The sequence below is a fragment of the Ranitomeya imitator genome, chromosome 1, assembly GCF_032444005.1.
Source record: "Ranitomeya imitator isolate aRanImi1 chromosome 1, aRanImi1.pri, whole genome shotgun sequence".
In the NCBI taxonomy this organism is placed as follows: Eukaryota; Metazoa; Chordata; class Amphibia; order Anura; family Dendrobatidae; genus Ranitomeya; species Ranitomeya imitator.
In genome coordinates this window covers 861620254-861638071 of record NC_091282.1, presented here as the reverse complement: position 1 = coordinate 861638071, position 17818 = coordinate 861620254, and the positions used below count along the sequence as shown (strand labels likewise).

General features: G+C 54.7%; 1 protein-coding gene across 1 annotated transcript in view; it reads right to left on the bottom strand.

The window, feature by feature from the left end:
- The window catches only part of PPP2CB (protein phosphatase 2 catalytic subunit beta), a 67271-nt gene extending 51581 nt beyond the window's left edge, over positions 1–15690 (bottom strand). The window contains exon 1 of the mRNA XM_069742221.1: positions 15241–15690. Coding sequence (XP_069598322.1) covers positions 15241–15342 — 102 coding nt within the window. The 5' untranslated portion in view covers positions 15343–15690. The remainder of the gene's footprint in view (positions 1–15240) is intronic.
- Between the last annotated feature and the right edge of the window lie 2128 nt (positions 15691–17818).

Genomic DNA, 17818 nt, shown 5'->3' with positions numbered 1-17818 from the left:
GCAAACTCCAGTCCCGAACTAGTGGTGTAAACAATGGAGGAAGGGCTAACGTTTAGACAATGTACAGTGGGGCAAAAAAGTATTTAGTCAGTCAGCAATAGTGCAAGTTCCACCACTTAAAAAGATGAGAGGCGTCTGTAATTTACATCATAGGTAGACCTCAACTATGGGAGACAAACTGAGAAAAAAAAAATCCAGAAAATCACATTGTCTTGTTTTTTTATCATTTTTTTTGCATATTATGGTGGAAAATAAGTATTTGGTCAGAAACAAACAATCAAGATTTCTGGCTCTCACAGACATGTAACTTCTTCTTTAAGAGTCTCCTCTTTCCTCCACTCATTACCTGTAGTAATGGCACCTGTTTAAACTTGTTATCAGTATAAAAAGACACCTGTGCACACCCTCAAATAGTCTGACTCCAAACTCCACTATGGTGAAGACCAAAGAGCTGTCAAAGGACACCAGAAACAAAATTGTAGCCCTGCACCAGGCTGGGAAGACTGAATCTGCAATAGCCAACCAGCTTGGAGTGAAGAAATCAACAGTGGGAGCAATAATTAGAAAATGGAAGACATACAAGACCACTGATAATCTCCCTCGATCTGGGGCTCCACGCAAAATCCCACCCCGTGGGGTCAGAATGATCACAAGAACGGTGAGCAAAAATCCCAGAACCACGTGGGGGGACCTAGTGAATGAACTGCAGAGAGCTGGGACCAATGTAACAAGGCCTACCATAAGTAACACACTACGCCACCATGGACTCAGATCCTGCAGTGCCAGACGTGTCCCACTGCTTAAGCCAGTACATGTCCGGGCCCGTCTGAAGTTTGCTGGAGAGCATTTGGATGATCCAGAGGAGTTTTGGGAGAATGTCCTATGGTCTGATGAAACCAAACTGGAACTGTTTGGTAGAAACACAACTTGTCGTGTTTGGAGGAAAAAGAATACTGAGTTGCATCCATCAAACACCATACCTACTGTAAAGCATGGTGGTGGAAGCATAATGCTTTGGGGCTGTTTCTCTGCAAAGAGGCCAGGACGACTGATCCGGGTACATGAAAGAATGAATGGGGCCATGTATCGTGAGAATTTGAGTGCAAACCTCCTTCCACCAGCAAGGGCATTGAAGATGAAACGTGGCTGGGTCTTTCAACATGACAATGATCCAAAGCACCCCGCCAGGGCAACGAAGGAGTGGCTTCGTAAGAAGCATTTCAAGGTCCTGGAGTGGCCTAGCCAGTCTCCAGATCTCAACCCTATAGAAAACCTTTGGGGGGAGTTGAAAGTCCGTGTTGCCAAGCGAAAAGCCAAAAACATCACTGCTCTAGAGGAGATCTGCATGGAGGAATGGGCCAACATACCAACAACAGTGTGTGGCAACCTTGTGAAGACTTACAGAAAACGTTTGATCTCTGTCATTGCCAACAAAGGATATACCGTATATACTCGAGTATAAGCCGAGATTTTCAGCCCAAATTTTTGGGCTGAAAGTGCCCCCCTCGGCTTATACTCGAGTCACGGTAGCGGTGGGGTCGGCGGGTGAGGGGGTGAGGGCGCTGGGGTATACTTACCTAGTCCCAGCGATCCTCGCGCTGTCCCTGCCGTCCCACGGGCTTCGGCGCTGCAGTTTCTTCCTCTCTTCAGCGGTCACGTGGGACCGCTCATTACAGAAATGAATAAGCGGCTCCACCTCCCATAGGGGCGGAGCCGCTTATTCATTTCTCTAATCAGCGGTGCCGGTGACCGCTGATAGAGAAAGAAGCTGCGGCACCGAAGACAGGAGGGGACAGCGCGAGGATCGCCAGGACTAGGTGAGTATGTTATATTCACCTGTCCTCGTTCCAGCCGCCGGGCGCCGATCCATCTTCCCGGCCGGCGCCTCCATCTTCCCGGCGTCTCTGCTCTCTGACTGTTCAGGTCAGAGGGCGCGATGACGCATATAGTGTGCGCGGCGCCCTCTGCCTGATCAGTCAGAGCAGAGACGCCGGGAAGATGGAGGCGCCGGAACGAGACGCCGGGAGCTGCAATCAAGGGAGGTGAGTATGTGGTTTTTTTTCTTTATTGCGGCAGCGGCGGCACAAATTTATGTGGAACATCTATGGGGCACAGTGAACGGTGCAGAGCACCGTATATGGCACAGCACAGCTATGGGGCACAGTGAACGGTGCAGAGCACCGTATATGGCACAGCACAGCTATGGGGCACAGTGAACGGTGCAGAGCACCGTATACGGCACAGCACAGCTATGGGGCACAGTGAACGGTGCAGAGCACCGTATATGGCACAGCACAGCTATGGGGCACAGTGAACGGTGCAGAGCACCGTATATGGCACAGCACAGCTATGGGGCACAGTGAACGGTGCAGAGCACCGTATATGGCACAGCACAGCTATGTATGGGGCACAGTGAACGGTGCAGAGCACCGTATATGGCACAGCACAGCTATGGGGCACAGTGAACGGTGCAGAGCACCGTATATGGCACAGCACAGCTATGGGGCACAGTGAACGGTGCAGAGCACCGTATATGGCACAGCACAGCTATGGGGCACAGTGAACGGTGCAGAGCACCGTATATGGCACAGCACAGCTATGGGGCACAGTGAACGGTGCAGAGCACCGTATATGGCACAGCACAGCTATGTATGGGGCACAGTGAACGGTGCAGAGCACCGTATATGGCACAGCACAGCTATGGGGCACAGTGAACGGTGCAGAGCACCGTATATGGCACAGCTATGGGGCACAGTGAACGGTGCAGAGCACCGTATATGGCACAGCACAGCTATGGGGCACAGTGAACGGTGCAGAGCACCGTATATGGCACAGCTATGGGGCACAGTGAACGGTGCAGAGCACCGTATATGGCACATCTATGGGGCACAATGAACGGTGCAGAGCACCGTATATGGCACAGCTAGGGGGCACAATGAACGGTGCAGAGCACTATATGGTTCACACCTATGGGGAAATATGAACGGTGCAGAGCACTATATGGCACAGCAATGGGGAAATAATGATCTATTTTTATTTTTGAAATTCACCGGTAAATGCTGCATTTCCACCCTAGGCTTATACTCGAGTCAATAAGTTTTCCCAGTTTTTTGTGGCAAAATTAGGGGGGTCGGCTTATACTCGGGTCGGCTTATACTCGAGTATATACGGTATTACAAAGTATTGAGATGAAATTTTGTTTCTGACCAAATACTTATTTTCCACCATAATATGCAAATAAAATGTTAAAAAAACAGACTGTGATTTTCTGGATTTTTTTTTTCTCAGTTTGTCTCCCATAGTTGAGGTCTACCTATGATGTAAATTACAGACGCCTCTCATCTTTTTAAGTGGTGGAACTTGCACTATTGCTGACTGACTAAATACTTTTTTGCCCCACTGTATAAGGATTATACATGCCGATAGCAACTACTAATAATGATCACCGCATTGAACGGAGAGCTGTAATCATTCCAATTACACTCACAAGGAAACACCAACCTCAAAGTGTCATGGATTCATCTATTTTTTTTTTTTTTTTCACGGACATTGGAAAAAGCCCCGGCTGTTACTGTGCCAACAGTGTGTGCCAGTAACAATTACATGGGACAAAATGTTGCCAAGAAAGGCCAGGATGTACCAAGGACGGCATGGAAAATTAGCTAGGAGTGATGGAATCAGCAAGCAAAAGCTTGTTTTTAAGCTAAACAGAATATTTATTGACACTGGACTTGAGAATTTTGCTTAAAGGTACCGTCACACTCAGCGATGCTGCAGCGATATAGACAACGAGCCGACGTAAACTAGATCGCTGGAACGTCGCTGTTTAGGTCGCTGTAGAGACGTCAAACACAGCAGCTCCAGAACGATGCAGGAGCGATCCAGTGACGTAATGGCGACTCACTTCTCGTTCTCGCTGGTTGTTAGCTCCATGTAAAACAGCCGGAGTGTACCGATCCGACACATCTAGGGGGCCTATGCTCGTTGCTGGCGTCGTTGCTTTTGATGTCAAACATGACGATACACGCCGACCTGGCGACGAAATAAAGTTCTGGACTTCTAGCTCCGACCAGCGATGGCACAGCGGGATCCAGATCGCTGCTGCGTGTCAAACACAACGAGATCGCTATCCAGAACGCTGCAACGTCACGGATCGTTGTAGTTCTCTTTGCAAAGTTGCTGAGTGTGACGGTACCTTAAGGGTATGTGCACACGTTCAGTTTTTTTCCGCTTTTTTTGCGATAAAAACGCTATAAAAACTCATTAAAAACGCATGCATTATGCATCCTATCATTTAGAATGCATTCTGCAATTTTTGTGGACATGATGCATTTTTTTCTGCGAAAAAAAACGCATCACGGTAAAAAAAAGCAGCATGTTCATTAATTTTGCGTTTTTTTCGCGTTTTTCCCACTATTCTATGCATTTGGAAAAAAACAAACCCCCAAAAAAAATCAAAAACACATAAAAAACACGCAAAAAACAACACACGAAAAAAACGCATGTGAATTTCTGGCAGAAATGTCCGGTTTTTGTCAGGAAAATTTCTGCCAGAAATCCTGACGTGTGCACATACCCTTAGACCTCAGTGCAATCCACAGCAAAATGTGCATAATTTGCACATACCACTAGAAAGGTAAAACTTAATGCCAACGTACTTAGCTGGCAGCAACAGATACCACTATTAGATATACCAGTACAGGCCGCTGATCAACTACACCAACGGCTGTCAGACAAGGGCATTCAATAACGTGCATTTTCATTTCATGGTACAGGGCAGACATCATCTATTCCCTAGTTATTTTACTTAGGCAGAACTAAAATACACTATAAGGCCCCTTTCACACATCCATGTCTCGGGTACGTGTGGTGACAGTTTTCACATGTACCGGAGACTCTGACACATGTAGATCCATTCAACTGAATAGGTCTGTGCACATGTCAGCGTGTTTCCACAGACTGTGTGTCCGTATGCCCCATATGTAGACATGTCCGTTCTTTACCGTCAGCATGGGCCGCAAAACGTCCTGCACACGGAGAACACACATGGATGTGATGAAATGCGGGGACCTCGTCACTGGCATTTTCCCACGGTCCTGGGAACACAGCCTCAGTGACGTCACAGAGGCTGCGCTTGCAGCATCTAATGCACCAGTGGTGCTCAGCCTGGACGGTCGCCTCTTGGCACTAATTATCCCCCAGCCATGGATTACAGCGTGGCACAGGACAACCGACAGGTATAGTATATTGCTGTTTTATTACAGGAGATCGAGGGCTTCGGTGGAATTAGGTGTTAGGCGGGTATAACTGTGTTATCGTATTTTTCGGACTATAAGACACACCCAATTATAAGACTATAAGATGCACCGTGGTTTTAGAGGTGGAAAATAAGGGAAAAAAATATTTGAAGCAAAAAAAATGTAGTAAAATATTTAGTAACATAAATAACATAGAATTATACGTGGTGGTGTTATTATATATAATAGTATGTTATTATGCTGGAAGCTACAGGTAGAAGATGGTGCTGCGGGACCAGTGTGGTGTCTGTAAAGTACTGAATGAAGGGGGGGGGGGTATGAATATAAGAATGGGGGCACTGGGCTTATATTTAAAGCTCCACTCCAGCACTGAAAAATAACACTGGAGTGCTGCTTTAAGATCCCATTGGGAGAACTATAACTCCCAGCATGTCCTGCAGATCCTATGGCATCCTGGGAGCTATAGTTCACCAGAGCAGTGGCAGAGTGCTTTTTATGTGTTGTAGTTGCTATCCTTTTAATTATTTCTCACTTGTACAGGCTGTGATCACATCAGTGCAGGTCCTGCAGCCAGCCAGGCTAGAAAACCGAAATTCTCTCTCTCTACACCTTACAGGACCTGGTTGAGGTAATGAAGGGCTGGAGCAGCACATAACAGCACCACAGGTCTTGTAAGAGGAAGCTGCATTGTTTCTAGTGCAGTGTCTAAAGGACCTGTGGTGACATAATGTAGAGGGAGGGCTCTGTACTGTCATGTGATGCTCCAGCCTGCCTTCTTCATTATGTCCTATACGAGAGCACTCAGCATCAGCATAGACCGCGCTGGGCTGTCAGGTATGCAACTGCGACCCCTCCTGTGGCACCCTGCTCCTGCCGCCGCCGCCTCCTTCTCCACCTGACAGATCTCCCCAGCCGTTGCAGGAATCCAGCACTGGGGAAATCATGTGGATCCGCTGTTTAAGTGAAGGAATATTCATTGCTCCCCGCCCACTGCTCGGCACTGACAGGTAGGCGGGGAAGCGGCTAATGAATATTCCTTCACTTTAAGCATCGGGACCACATGGTTTCCCCAGCGCCAGATTCCTGCAGCGGCGACATTTTCCTGCCTCCAGGGAGTGTGATCCCACTCCGCCGCTGCCTCCTACCCACATGTTACATTCAGACCATAAGACACATCTCACACTTTCCTCCCAAATTTGTAGGAAAAAAAGTGCATCTTATGGTCGAAAAAATACGGTCTTTTTAAATATAAAAGGAAAACCATTTTGTTTTATTTCTAATAAAAGACTTTATTCTGGCTGTGTCTTTATTTACCATACAACTATAGGATTAGTAATGGATAGGAGTCTTAAAGGGGCTTCTCCATTACTAAGCTGTGGGCTTGATGTCACCTGACAACACAAAGGTGACATCAACCCCATAAATATGAACTCCACTTGCCACCGCTACAGGGCAAGTAGGAAGAGCCAAGCAAAATGCCAGTATTGACGCATCTAATGGATGCGCCTTTTCTGGGCAGCTGCAGGGAGGCCTATACCAATGGCCCCTGACCAGCCTAAGAATACCAGCCCCCAGCTGTCAGCTTTAGCAAGGCTGGTTGTCAAAAATGGGGAAGGACCCCACACCGTTTTTTTCTATTTAAATAATTTAAAAACACAAAGTGGGGACCCCTTTTTTCTTGATAACTAGCCTTGCTGAAGATGACAGCTGAGGGTTGCAGCCCCCAGTTGTTTGTATTGCCTGGCTTGTTATCAAAAATACAGGGGAACCCATGACAGGTTTTTCATTCATTTACTTTAGTTATAGCGCAGGTGGCGGGTGAGGAATACCCCCATCAACTGCTCCTGCTGTCACTGTTATTAGTGGCAGCAGGTGTAGGTTGATGGGAGTAATAGTCCCAAAACCCCCCACCTGCTGTTATTGTTCTGACTTGAATATAACTCATCATTCTCCTCTGCTCGCGCCGATCGCCGGCAAAGCAGGTGAGAGTGATGAGAGCTGTCTTCAACACCCGGCGCCGGGGAACAGCGCTTACTGTATCCACCTTCCAACCTGCTTGTTTTCCATTCCTTTCTGCCTTTTGGCTGAGTGCTATGTGATCGGATAGCACTTGGTCCAATGTTATACTATGGGCAGTGCAGATTAGCTATTTTTTCTCATGCCGATTCACCGTGAGAAAACAATTGCAGAATGCTCAAGGTACATCTTAAGATCGGGATCACATGCCTCCAAAGTTTATGGATGTGTATGAAACATGGAACTGATGTACACTCGGACAATGGAGAAGATAGAGGAATTAAGATCTCTGTCTTCTCTGCAGATGCGATTCTTTCATGCAAGAGAAAAGGATCACAGCAAGATGACACTCGGCTCAAACAGAGAGCCAATAAGCGCTTCACCCAATAGGGGGTGAATAAACCCTTTGTAATAAAACGATAAAGTAATTTCATTATTAGAAAGTACTTTAAAGACAATTTTTTAAACAAAATATTTAAAGTATATTCTTCAGCAATTTTTTTCTTTATTATGGTTTTCTGAGAAGCAGAACCAACTATTATCACCAACAAGTTGGGCAATCAAATTACTCCCCCTGAAGACTACTTCTAACATTTTCAGGCTACAGGTAACACAGAGTAAGGCCTCTTTCAGAAGTCAAGTGTGTCTGGTACATGTGGTGACAGTTTTCACACATACCAAAAGACACACACATAGACCCATTCAAGTGAATAGGTCTGTGCACATGTCAGTCTTTCTGCAGACCATGGGTAAAACACACTGACATGTTCATTTTTTTACCAGCAGCACAGGCCATAAAACATCATTTGTCTGACATGTACCCGGGTGCTGAAGACCGCTCGCTTCATTCTCCCCTGCTCTGCCGGCGATCAGTGCGAGCAGGGGAGAATGATGAACGTTCTATTCAACTAATAACAGAGCAGGAGGCGGCTGACGGGAGTATACATCACCCACCGACTGTGCTATAAATAAATTCAAAAAATCCAAAGTGTGTTCCCCTGAATTTTCTATAACCAGCCAGGTAAAACTGAAAGATGGGGGCTGCAACCCTCAGCTGTCATCTTCGGCAAGGCTGGTTATCAAAAATAACAGGGTCCTCACTCTGTTTTTAAAATTATTTTAATAATTAAAAAAAAAACAGTGTGGGGGTCCCCCAATTTTTTTGACAACCAGTCTTGCTAAAGCAGACAGCTGGAGGCTGGTATTTTCAGGCTGAGGGGACATTGATATTGCCCTCCCCCAGCCTAAAAATAGCAGCCCACAGTCGCCATGAAAAGGAACATCTATTATGCACTTTGCCCGTTACCTTTGTATTGTCTAGTGACACCAAGCCCACGGCTTAAGCCCCCGTCACACACAGCGAGATCGCTAGCGAGATCGCTGCTGAGTCACAAGTTTTGTGACGCAACAGCGATCTCAGTAGCGATCTCGCTATGTGTGACACGTAGCAGCGATCAGGCCCCTGCTGTGAGATCGCTGGTCGTGTCGGAATGGCCTGGGCCATTTTTTGATCGTTGAGGTCCCGCTGGGTAGCACACATCGCTGTGTTTGACACCTTACCAACGACCTCGCTGACAGGACGTCCCATTGAATCGTCATGAAATAGCATCGTTCTACAGGTCGCTACAGTTCGCCGCATCGCTGCTGCGTCGTTGGGGAGATCGCACTGTGTGACATCTCACCAGCGACCACATAGCGACGCTTGAGCGATCCCCGACAGGTCGTATCGTTGTCGGAATCGCTCAAGCGTCGCTATGTGTGACGGGGCCTTTAGTAATGGAGAGGCATCCATAAGACACCTATCCATTGCTAATCCTATAGTTATATGGTAAATAAAGACACAGTCCAGGCTGAGAACCAGTGATAAATAATCTGCTGCAAGCTCATTCACCAGTGGTTCTCAGCCTGAACGGTCGCATCTTGGCACCGTTCAGATTCAAAACTATTTATCCCCCAGACATGGATTACATTACATGGGCATGACCAAAGAGCTTTATAAGGATGTCAGGGACAAGATCATAGACCTGCACAAAGCTGGAATGGGTTACAAAACCATAAGGCTAGTTTCACACTAGCGCTTTGAGGAGCTGCGGACTTCCTCCGTGAAGCCCAGCCCTTGGCCGCACGTCCGCCGCTAGCTCTGCCTACTTCTGCATGCGGCCTGCATACCTATCTTTAACATTAGGTACGCAGGTCGTGCCGCTGTATGCAGATGCTTCCGCATGCGTCGTTTTGACGATGCAGAGAAAAAAAAAAATTGCTACAAGCTGCGTCCTACGCTGGTCACCCGTCAAAACGACGCATGCGGAAGCATCCGCATATAGCGGCACGACCTGCGTACCTAATGTTAAAGATAGGTATGCAGGCCGCATGCAGAAGTAGGCGGAGCTAGCGGCCGAGGGCGGGGCTCCACGGGGGAAGTCCGCAGCCCTCCGCAGCTCCTCAAAATGCTAATGTGAAACCGGCCTAAGTAAGATGCTGGGTGAGGAGACAACTGTTGGTGCAATAGTAAGAAAATGGAAGAAATACAAAATGACTGTCAATCAACATCAATCTGGGGCACCATGCAAAATCTCACCTCGTGGGTTACAGTATATACTCGAGTATAAGCCGACCCGAGTATAAGCTGACCCTCCTAATTTTGCCACAAAAAACTGGGAAAACTTAATGACTTGAGTATAAGCCTAGGGTGGAAAATGCAGCAGCTACCGGTAAATGTCAAAATAAAAAAAATAGATACCAATAACAGTAAAATTAATTGAGACATCAGTAGGTTAAGTGTTTTTGAATATCCATATTGAATCAGGAGCCCCATATAATGCTCCATAAAGTTCATTATGGGCCCATAAGATGCTCCAGTCATTTGCCCCATATAATGCTGCACAAATGCTGATTATGGCCCCATAAGATGCTCCATACAGTCATTTGCCCATATGCTGTTGCTGCAATAAAAAAAAAAAAAAAAAAAAAAAATCACATACCTCTCGTCGCTCAGGCCCTCGACACTCTATATTCACCTGCTCCACATTGCACCGCCGTTGCTACGTTCCCCGTCCACTGCACTGACTTGCTCAGGCAGAGTGCGGCGTGCACCAATCGCGTCACCATGTCCTCTGACCTGAGTGTCAGTGCAAAGGATGCAGAAGACGCAGAGGCGGCTGGCGACGGTGGAACGGGGAGCAGGTGAATATAGCGCACTGCTTATACTCACCTGCTCCTGGCGCGGTCCCTGCTTCTCCGGCGCCGGCAGCTTCTTAGTGTAGTGAGCGGTCACATGATACCGCTCATTATAGTAATGAATATGCGGCTCCACCCCTATGGGACTGGGGTCCATATTCATTACTGTAATGAGCGGTACCATGTGACCGCTCAATACAGGAAGAAGCTGCCGCGCTGGGGAACAAGGGACACCGCGCCAAGAGCAGGTATTATTAGACAGCTGCCGCTCCCCCTCCCCTGCCGTCCCCTGGGTATAACTCGAGTATAAGCCGAGAGGTGCAATTTCAGCCTAAAAAAAATGGGCTGAAATTCTCGGCTTATTGATCATGAGGAAAGTGAGAGATCAGCCTAAAACTACACGGGAGGAACTTATTAATGATCTCAAGGCAGCTGGGACCACAGTCACCAAGAAAACTATTGGTAACACATTAAACCGCAAAGGTTTAAAATCCTGCATTGCTCAAGAAGGCACGTGTGCAGACCCATCCAAATGAAGTTTGCCAATGAACACCTGGATGATTCTGTGAGTGATTGGGAAAAGGTGCTGTGGTCAGATGAGAGAAACATTGAGGTCTTTGGAATTAACTCCACTCACCATGTTTGGAGGGAGAGAAATTATACCTATGACCCAAAGAACACCGTCCCCACTGTCAAGCATGGAGGAAACCTGTTTTGAGGGTGTTTCTCTGCTAGAGGCACAGGACTACTCCGCATCAATGCGAGAATGGATGGAGCCATGTACCGTAAAATCTTGAGTGACAACCTCCTTCCCTCCGCCAGGTCATTAAATATGGGTCATGGCTAGGTCTTCCAGCAAAACAAGCAGGACTAGCGGTGGATATCGCGTCTGGCACCACATCCCAGGTCCGCCGCATTGATGCAGGCACCACCACCCCCATTTAAAGGGATATTACCTATCGGCACACACTTGATTTAGTTGGCACTCTTGTCGTTTTCAGACATTTTTTTAAGTAAAGTGAACGGTAACTGATGAAGGTCTAATTTTGACCGAAACATTTTTTGTTTACTACCTCATAAACATTAAATATAGTTATCAATCACATCAAGTTGAGTGCCAAGTTTTTTGATACATGTTTATAGTGTGGGAACCTACTCTGGAACCTTCTGTAGTTGTGCACATGTCACTTTATGGGGCCGGGGCCGCAGGGGAGGACCCGCACGCGGGGGGGCCGGGGCCGCAGGGGAGGAGGGGAGGACCCGGGCCGCAGGGGAGGAGGGGAGGAGGGGAAGAGGGGAGGACCCGGGCCGCAGGGGGAGGAGGGGAGGAGGGGAAGAGGGGAGGACCCGGGCCGCAGGGGGAGGAGGGGAGGAGGGGAGGAGGGGAGGACCCGGGCCGCAGGGGGAGGAGGGGAGGAGGGGAAGAGGGGAGGACCCGGGCCGCAGGGGGAGGAGGGGAGGAGGGGAAGAGGGGAGGACCCGGGCCGCAGGGGGAGGAGGGGAGGACCCGGGGAGGAGGGGAAGAGGGGAGGACCCGGGGAGGAGGGGAGGACCCGGGGAGGAGGGGAAGAGGGGAGGACCCGGGGAGGAGGGGAAGAGGGGAGGACCCGGGGAGGAGGGGAAGAGGGGAGGACCCGGGGAGGAGGGGAAGAGGGGAGGACCCGGGCCGCAGGGGGAGGAGGGGAGGAGGGGAAGAGGGGAGGACCCGGGCCGCAGGGGGAGGAGGGGAGGAGGGGAAGAGGGGAGGACCCGGGCCGCAGGGGGAGGAGGGGAGGAGGGGGAGGAGGGGAGGAGGGGAAGAGGGGAGGACCCGGGCCGCAGGGGGAGGAGGGGAGGAGGGGAAGAGGGGAGGACCCGGGCCGCAGGGGGAGGAGGGGAGGAGGGGAAGAGGGGAGGACCCGGGCCGCAGGGGGAGGAGGGGAGGAGGGGAAGAGGGGAGGACCCGGGCCGCAGGGGGAGGAGGGGAAGAGGGGAGGACCCGGGCCGCAGGGGGAGGAGGGGAGGACCCGGGCCGCAGGGGGAAGAGGGGAGGACCCGGGCCGCAGGGGGAGGAGGGGAGGACCCGGGCCGCAGGGGGAGGAGGGGAGGACCCGGGCCGCAGGGGGAGGAGGGGAGGACCCGGGCCGCAGGGGGAGGAGGGGAGGACCCGGGCCGCAGGGGGAGGAGGGGAGGACCCGGGCCGCAGGGGGAGGAGGGGAGGACCCGGGCCGCAGGGGGAGGAGGGGAGGACCCGGGCCGCAGGGGGAGGAGGGGAGGACCCGGGCCGCAGGGGGAGGAGGGGAGGACCCGGGCCGCAGGGGGAGGAGGGGAGGACCCGGGCCGCAGGGGGAGGAGGGGAGGACCCGGGCCGCAGGGGGAGGAGGGGAGGACCCGGGCCGCAGGGGGAGGAGGGGAGGACCCGGGCCGCAGGGGGAGGAGGGGAGGACCCGGGCCGCAGGGGGAGGAGGGGAGGACCCGGGCCGCAGGGGGAGGAGGGGAGGACCCGGGCCGCAGGGGGAGGAGGGGAGGACCCGGGCCGCAGGGGGAGGAGGGGAGGACCCGGGCCGCAGGGGGAGGAGGGGAGGACCCGGGCCGCAGGGGGAGGAGGGGAGGACCCGGGCCGCAGGGGGAGGAGGGGAGGACCCGGGCCGCAGGGGGAGGAGGGGAGGACCCGGGCCGCAGGGGGAGGAGGGGAGGACCCGGGCCGCAGGGGGAGGAGGGGAGGACCCGGGCCGCAGGGGGAGGAGGGGAGGACCCGGGCCGCAGGGGGAGGAGGGGAGGACCCGGGCCGCAGGGGGAGGAGGGGAGGACCCGGGCCGCAGGGGGAGGAGGGGAGGACCCGGGCCGCAGGGGGAGGAGGGGAGGACCCGGGCCGCAGGGGGAGGAGGGGAGGACCCGGGCCGCAGGGGGAGGAGGGGAGGACCCGGGCCGCAGGGGGAGGAGGGGAGGACCCGGGCCGCAGGGGGAGGAGGGGAGGACCCGGGCCGCAGGGGGAGGAGGGGAGGACCCGGGCCGCAGGGGGAGGAGGGGAGGACCCGGGCCGCAGGGGGAGGAGGGGAGGACCCGGGCCGCAGGGGGAGGAGGGGAGGACCCGGGCCGCAGGGGGAGGAGGGGAGGACCCGGGCCGCAGGGGGAGGAGGGGAGGACCCGGGCCGCAGGGGGAGGAGGGGAGGACCCGGGCCGCAGGGGGAGGAGGGGAGGACCCGGGCCGCAGGGGGAGGAGGGGAGGACCCGGGCCGCAGGGGGAGGAGGGGAGGACCCGGGCCGCAGGGGGAGGAGGGGAGGACCCGGGCCGCAGGGGGAGGAGGGGAGGACCCGGGCCGCAGGGGGAGGAGGGGAGGACCCGGGCCGCAGGGGGAGGAGGGGAGGACCCGGGCCGCAGGGGGAGGAGGGGAGGACCCGGGCCGCAGGGGGAGGAGGGGAGGACCCGGGCCGCAGGGGGAGGAGGGGAGGACCCGGGCCGCAGGGGGAGGAGGGGAGGACCCGGGCCGCAGGGGGAGGAGGGGAGGACCCGGGCCGCAGGGGGAGGAGGGGAGGACCCGGGCCGCAGGGGGAGGAGGGGAGGACCCGGGCCGCAGGGGGAGGAGGGGAGGACCCGGGCCGCAGGGGGAGGAGGGGAGGACCCGGGCCGCAGGGGGAGGAGGGGAGGACCCGGGCCGCAGGGGGAGGAGGGGAGGACCCGGGCCGCAGGGGGAGGAGGGGAGGACCCGGGCCGCAGGGGGAGGAGGGGAGGACCCGGGCCGCAGGGGGAGGAGGGGAGGACCCGGGCCGCAGGGGGAGGAGGGGAGGACCCGGGCCGCAGGGGGAGGAGGGGAGGACCCGGGCCGCAGGGGGAGGAGGGGAGGACCCGGGCCGCAGGGGGAGGAGGGGAGGACCCGGGCCGCAGGGGGAGGACCCGGGCCGCAGGGGGAGGAGGGGAGGACCCGGGCCGCAGGGGGAGGAGGGGAGGACCCGGGCCGCAGGGGGAGGAGGGGGAGGAGGGGAGGACCCGGGGAGGAGGGGGAGGAGGGGAGGACCCGGGCCGCAGGGGGAGGAGGGGAGGACCCGGGCCGCAGGGGGAGGAGGGGAGGACCCGGGCCGCAGGGGGAGGAGGGGAGGACCCGGGCCGCAGGGGGAGGAGGGGAGGACCCGGGCCGCAGGGGGAGGAGGGGAGGACCCGGGCCGCAGGGGGAGGAGGGGAGGACCCGGGCCGCAGGGGGAGGAGGGGAGGACCCGGGCCGCAGGGGGAGGAGGGGAGGACCCGGGCCGCAGGGGGAGGAGGGGAGGACCCGGGCCGCAGGGGGAGGAGGGGAGGACCCGGGCCGCAGGGGGAGGAGGGGAGGACCCGGGCCGCAGGGGAGGAGGGGAGGACCCGGGCCGCAGGGGAGGAGGGGAGGACCGGGGCCGCAGGGGAGGAGGGGAGGACCCGGGCCGCAGGGGAGGAGGGGAGGACCCGGGCCGCAGGGGAGGAGGGGAGGACCGGGGCCGCAGGGGAGGAGGGGAGGACCCGGGCCGCAGGGGAGGAGGGGAGGACCCGGGCCGCAGGGGAGGAGGGGAGGACCCGGGCCGCAGGGGAGGAGGGGAGGACCCGGGCCGCAGGGGAGGAGGGGAGGACCCGGGCCGCAGGGGAGGAGGGGAGGACCCGGGCCGCAGGGGAGGAGGGGAGGACCCGGGCCGCAGGGGAGGAGGGGAGGACCGGGGCCGCAGGGGAGGAGGGGAGGACCCGGGCCGCAGGGGAGGAGGGGAGGACCCGGGCCGCAGGGGAGGAGGGGAGGACCTGCACGCGGGACTGCAGGCAGCGCTCCCCGCCATGTGAATGAGGCGGCCTCACCTTCTCGCACAGGGTGCGCACTTGGCTCTCGTTCAGTTGCTTGCAGTCGTTCAGCTGCTCGATCCACTGGTCCAGCTCCTTGGTGAACGTCTTGTCCTCCATGTCCTGCAGCTCCCCGAGCGCCCCCGGGATACGCACAATACGACACTCTCAGCCCCGCTCCTGGCACATACACTCACGTCACAGCTATGGCGGTAACCCGGGCTGGCTGTTGTCTCAGAACAGGAGGCCGCCGCACCGCTGCGTCGTTCTATCTCTCCTCCGTCTCATTCAATCTCGCCTTCACCCCCACAGCCGGGAGCGAGCACCGAGGAGGGGGCTGCTGACGGTTCCGCGCACGAAGACGTCAAACTGAACGAGGGGAGGGCTGGGGGCGCCGTGCGCGTTCACGGGCTCTGAATGGTAAACATCAGGAGACGTAGAGACACCGGGACCGCGCCCGCACTGCTCATTACAGCAGAGGAAGGGGAGTCGCGCTTTACGTACGCCGTTGCCAGGCAGTGTTGTTGACGTATGCGCACTGGGAAACAGACAGTTGTGTGGGTTTTTTTTAAAGGCGTGCTTTATTGACAACAGAAAATATGACAGTGAAGCCAGAGTGTAGGCCTAGTCATAATTACTGTGATTCTCTAAGGACAAGATTATTTTTTTTGTCAAGAATCGCTGTAAAAAAAAAAAGTGACATTTTCGAACACCACTGCAAACGCATTTTTTGCAGTTATGAAACAACTGAACTGTACCTACAAATGTCACATACAGGACATGGTAATATTACAGTTCCCAATTCTTACTTTCCAACATTGCAAGATAGGAAACGGACATACTGAGGAATAAGGGTATGCTATTAAGAATAACAGCCAGGAGGGTCACACAGATCCCACCACTGTGCGACCGATAACGCAGAGGAGATCACAGAGATCCCACCACTGTGTGTGACCGATAATGCCGGGGAGGTCACACAGATCCCACCACTGTGTGACCATTATCGCCGAGGAGATCACACAGATCCCACCACTGCGACCGATAACGCAGAGGAGATCACACAGATCCCACCACTGTGCGACCGATAACGCAGAGGAGATCACACAGATCCCACCACTGTGTGACCGATAACGCAGAGGAGATCACACAGATCCCACCACTGTGTGGCCGATATCGCCGGGTAGATCACACAGATCCCACCACTGTGTGACCCATAACGCCGGGAGATCACACAGATCCCACCACTGTGTGACCGATATCGCCGGGTAGATCACACAGATCCCACCACTGTGTGACCCATAACGCCGGGAGATCACACAGATCCCACCACTGTGTAACAGAAGACACAGTGGAGATCCCACCACTGTGTGACCGATAATGCACAGATCACACAGATCCCACCACTGTGTGACCGATAACACCGGGAGATCACACAGATCCCACCACTGTGCGACCGATAACGCCAGGGAGATCACAGATCCCACCACTGTGTGACCGATAACGCAGAGGAGATCACACAGATCCCACCACTGTGTGACCGATAATGCCGGGGAGGTCACAAAGATCCCACCACTGTGTGACCAATAACGCCAGGGAGGTCACAGATCCCACCACTGTGTGACCGATAACGCCGAGGAGATCCCACAGATTCCACCACTGTGTGACCGATAACGCCAAGGAGATCGCTCAGATCCCACCACTGTCACATTGTGTGACAGATAACACCGAGGAGATCCCACAGATTCCACCACTGTGTGACAGATAACGCCAAGGAGATCGCTCAGATCCCACCACTGTCACATTGTGTGACAGATAACACCGAGGAGATCACGCAGATCTCACCACTCTCACCAATGTGTAACAGATAACGCAGAGGAGATCACACAGATCCCACAGCTCTCACCACTATGTGACAGATAACGCAGAGGAGATCACACAGATCCCACCACTGTCACACTATGTGTATGTGACAGATAACACCGAGGAGATCACGCAAATCCCACAACTGTGTGACAGATAACGCCCGAGGAGATCACACAGATCCCACCACTGTCACTACTGTGACAGATAACACCGCAGAGATCACACAGACCCACCACGGTGTGACAGATAACGCCCGAGGAGATCACACAGATCCCACCACTGTCACCACTGTGTGACAGATAACGCTGAGGAGAAAACACAGATCCCACCGTTGTCACCACTGTGTGACAGATAATGCAGAGGAGATCCCACCACTGTGTAACAGATAACATCTCGGAGATCACACAGATCTCACCACTGTGTGATATAACGCCAGGGAGATCACACAGATCCCACCACTGCGTGACATAACACTGTGGAGAGTCCACCACTGTGTGATAGATAACGCCGACGGGATTACACAGATCCCACCATTGTCACCAATGTGTGACAGATAACGCCTGAGGAGATCACACAGATCCCACCACTGTCACCACTGTGGGACAGATAACACCGCAGAGATCACACAGATCCCACCACTGTGTGACAGATAACGCCCGAGGAGATCACACAGATCCCACCACTGTCACCACTGTGGGACAGATAACGCTGAGGAGATCCCACCACTGTCACC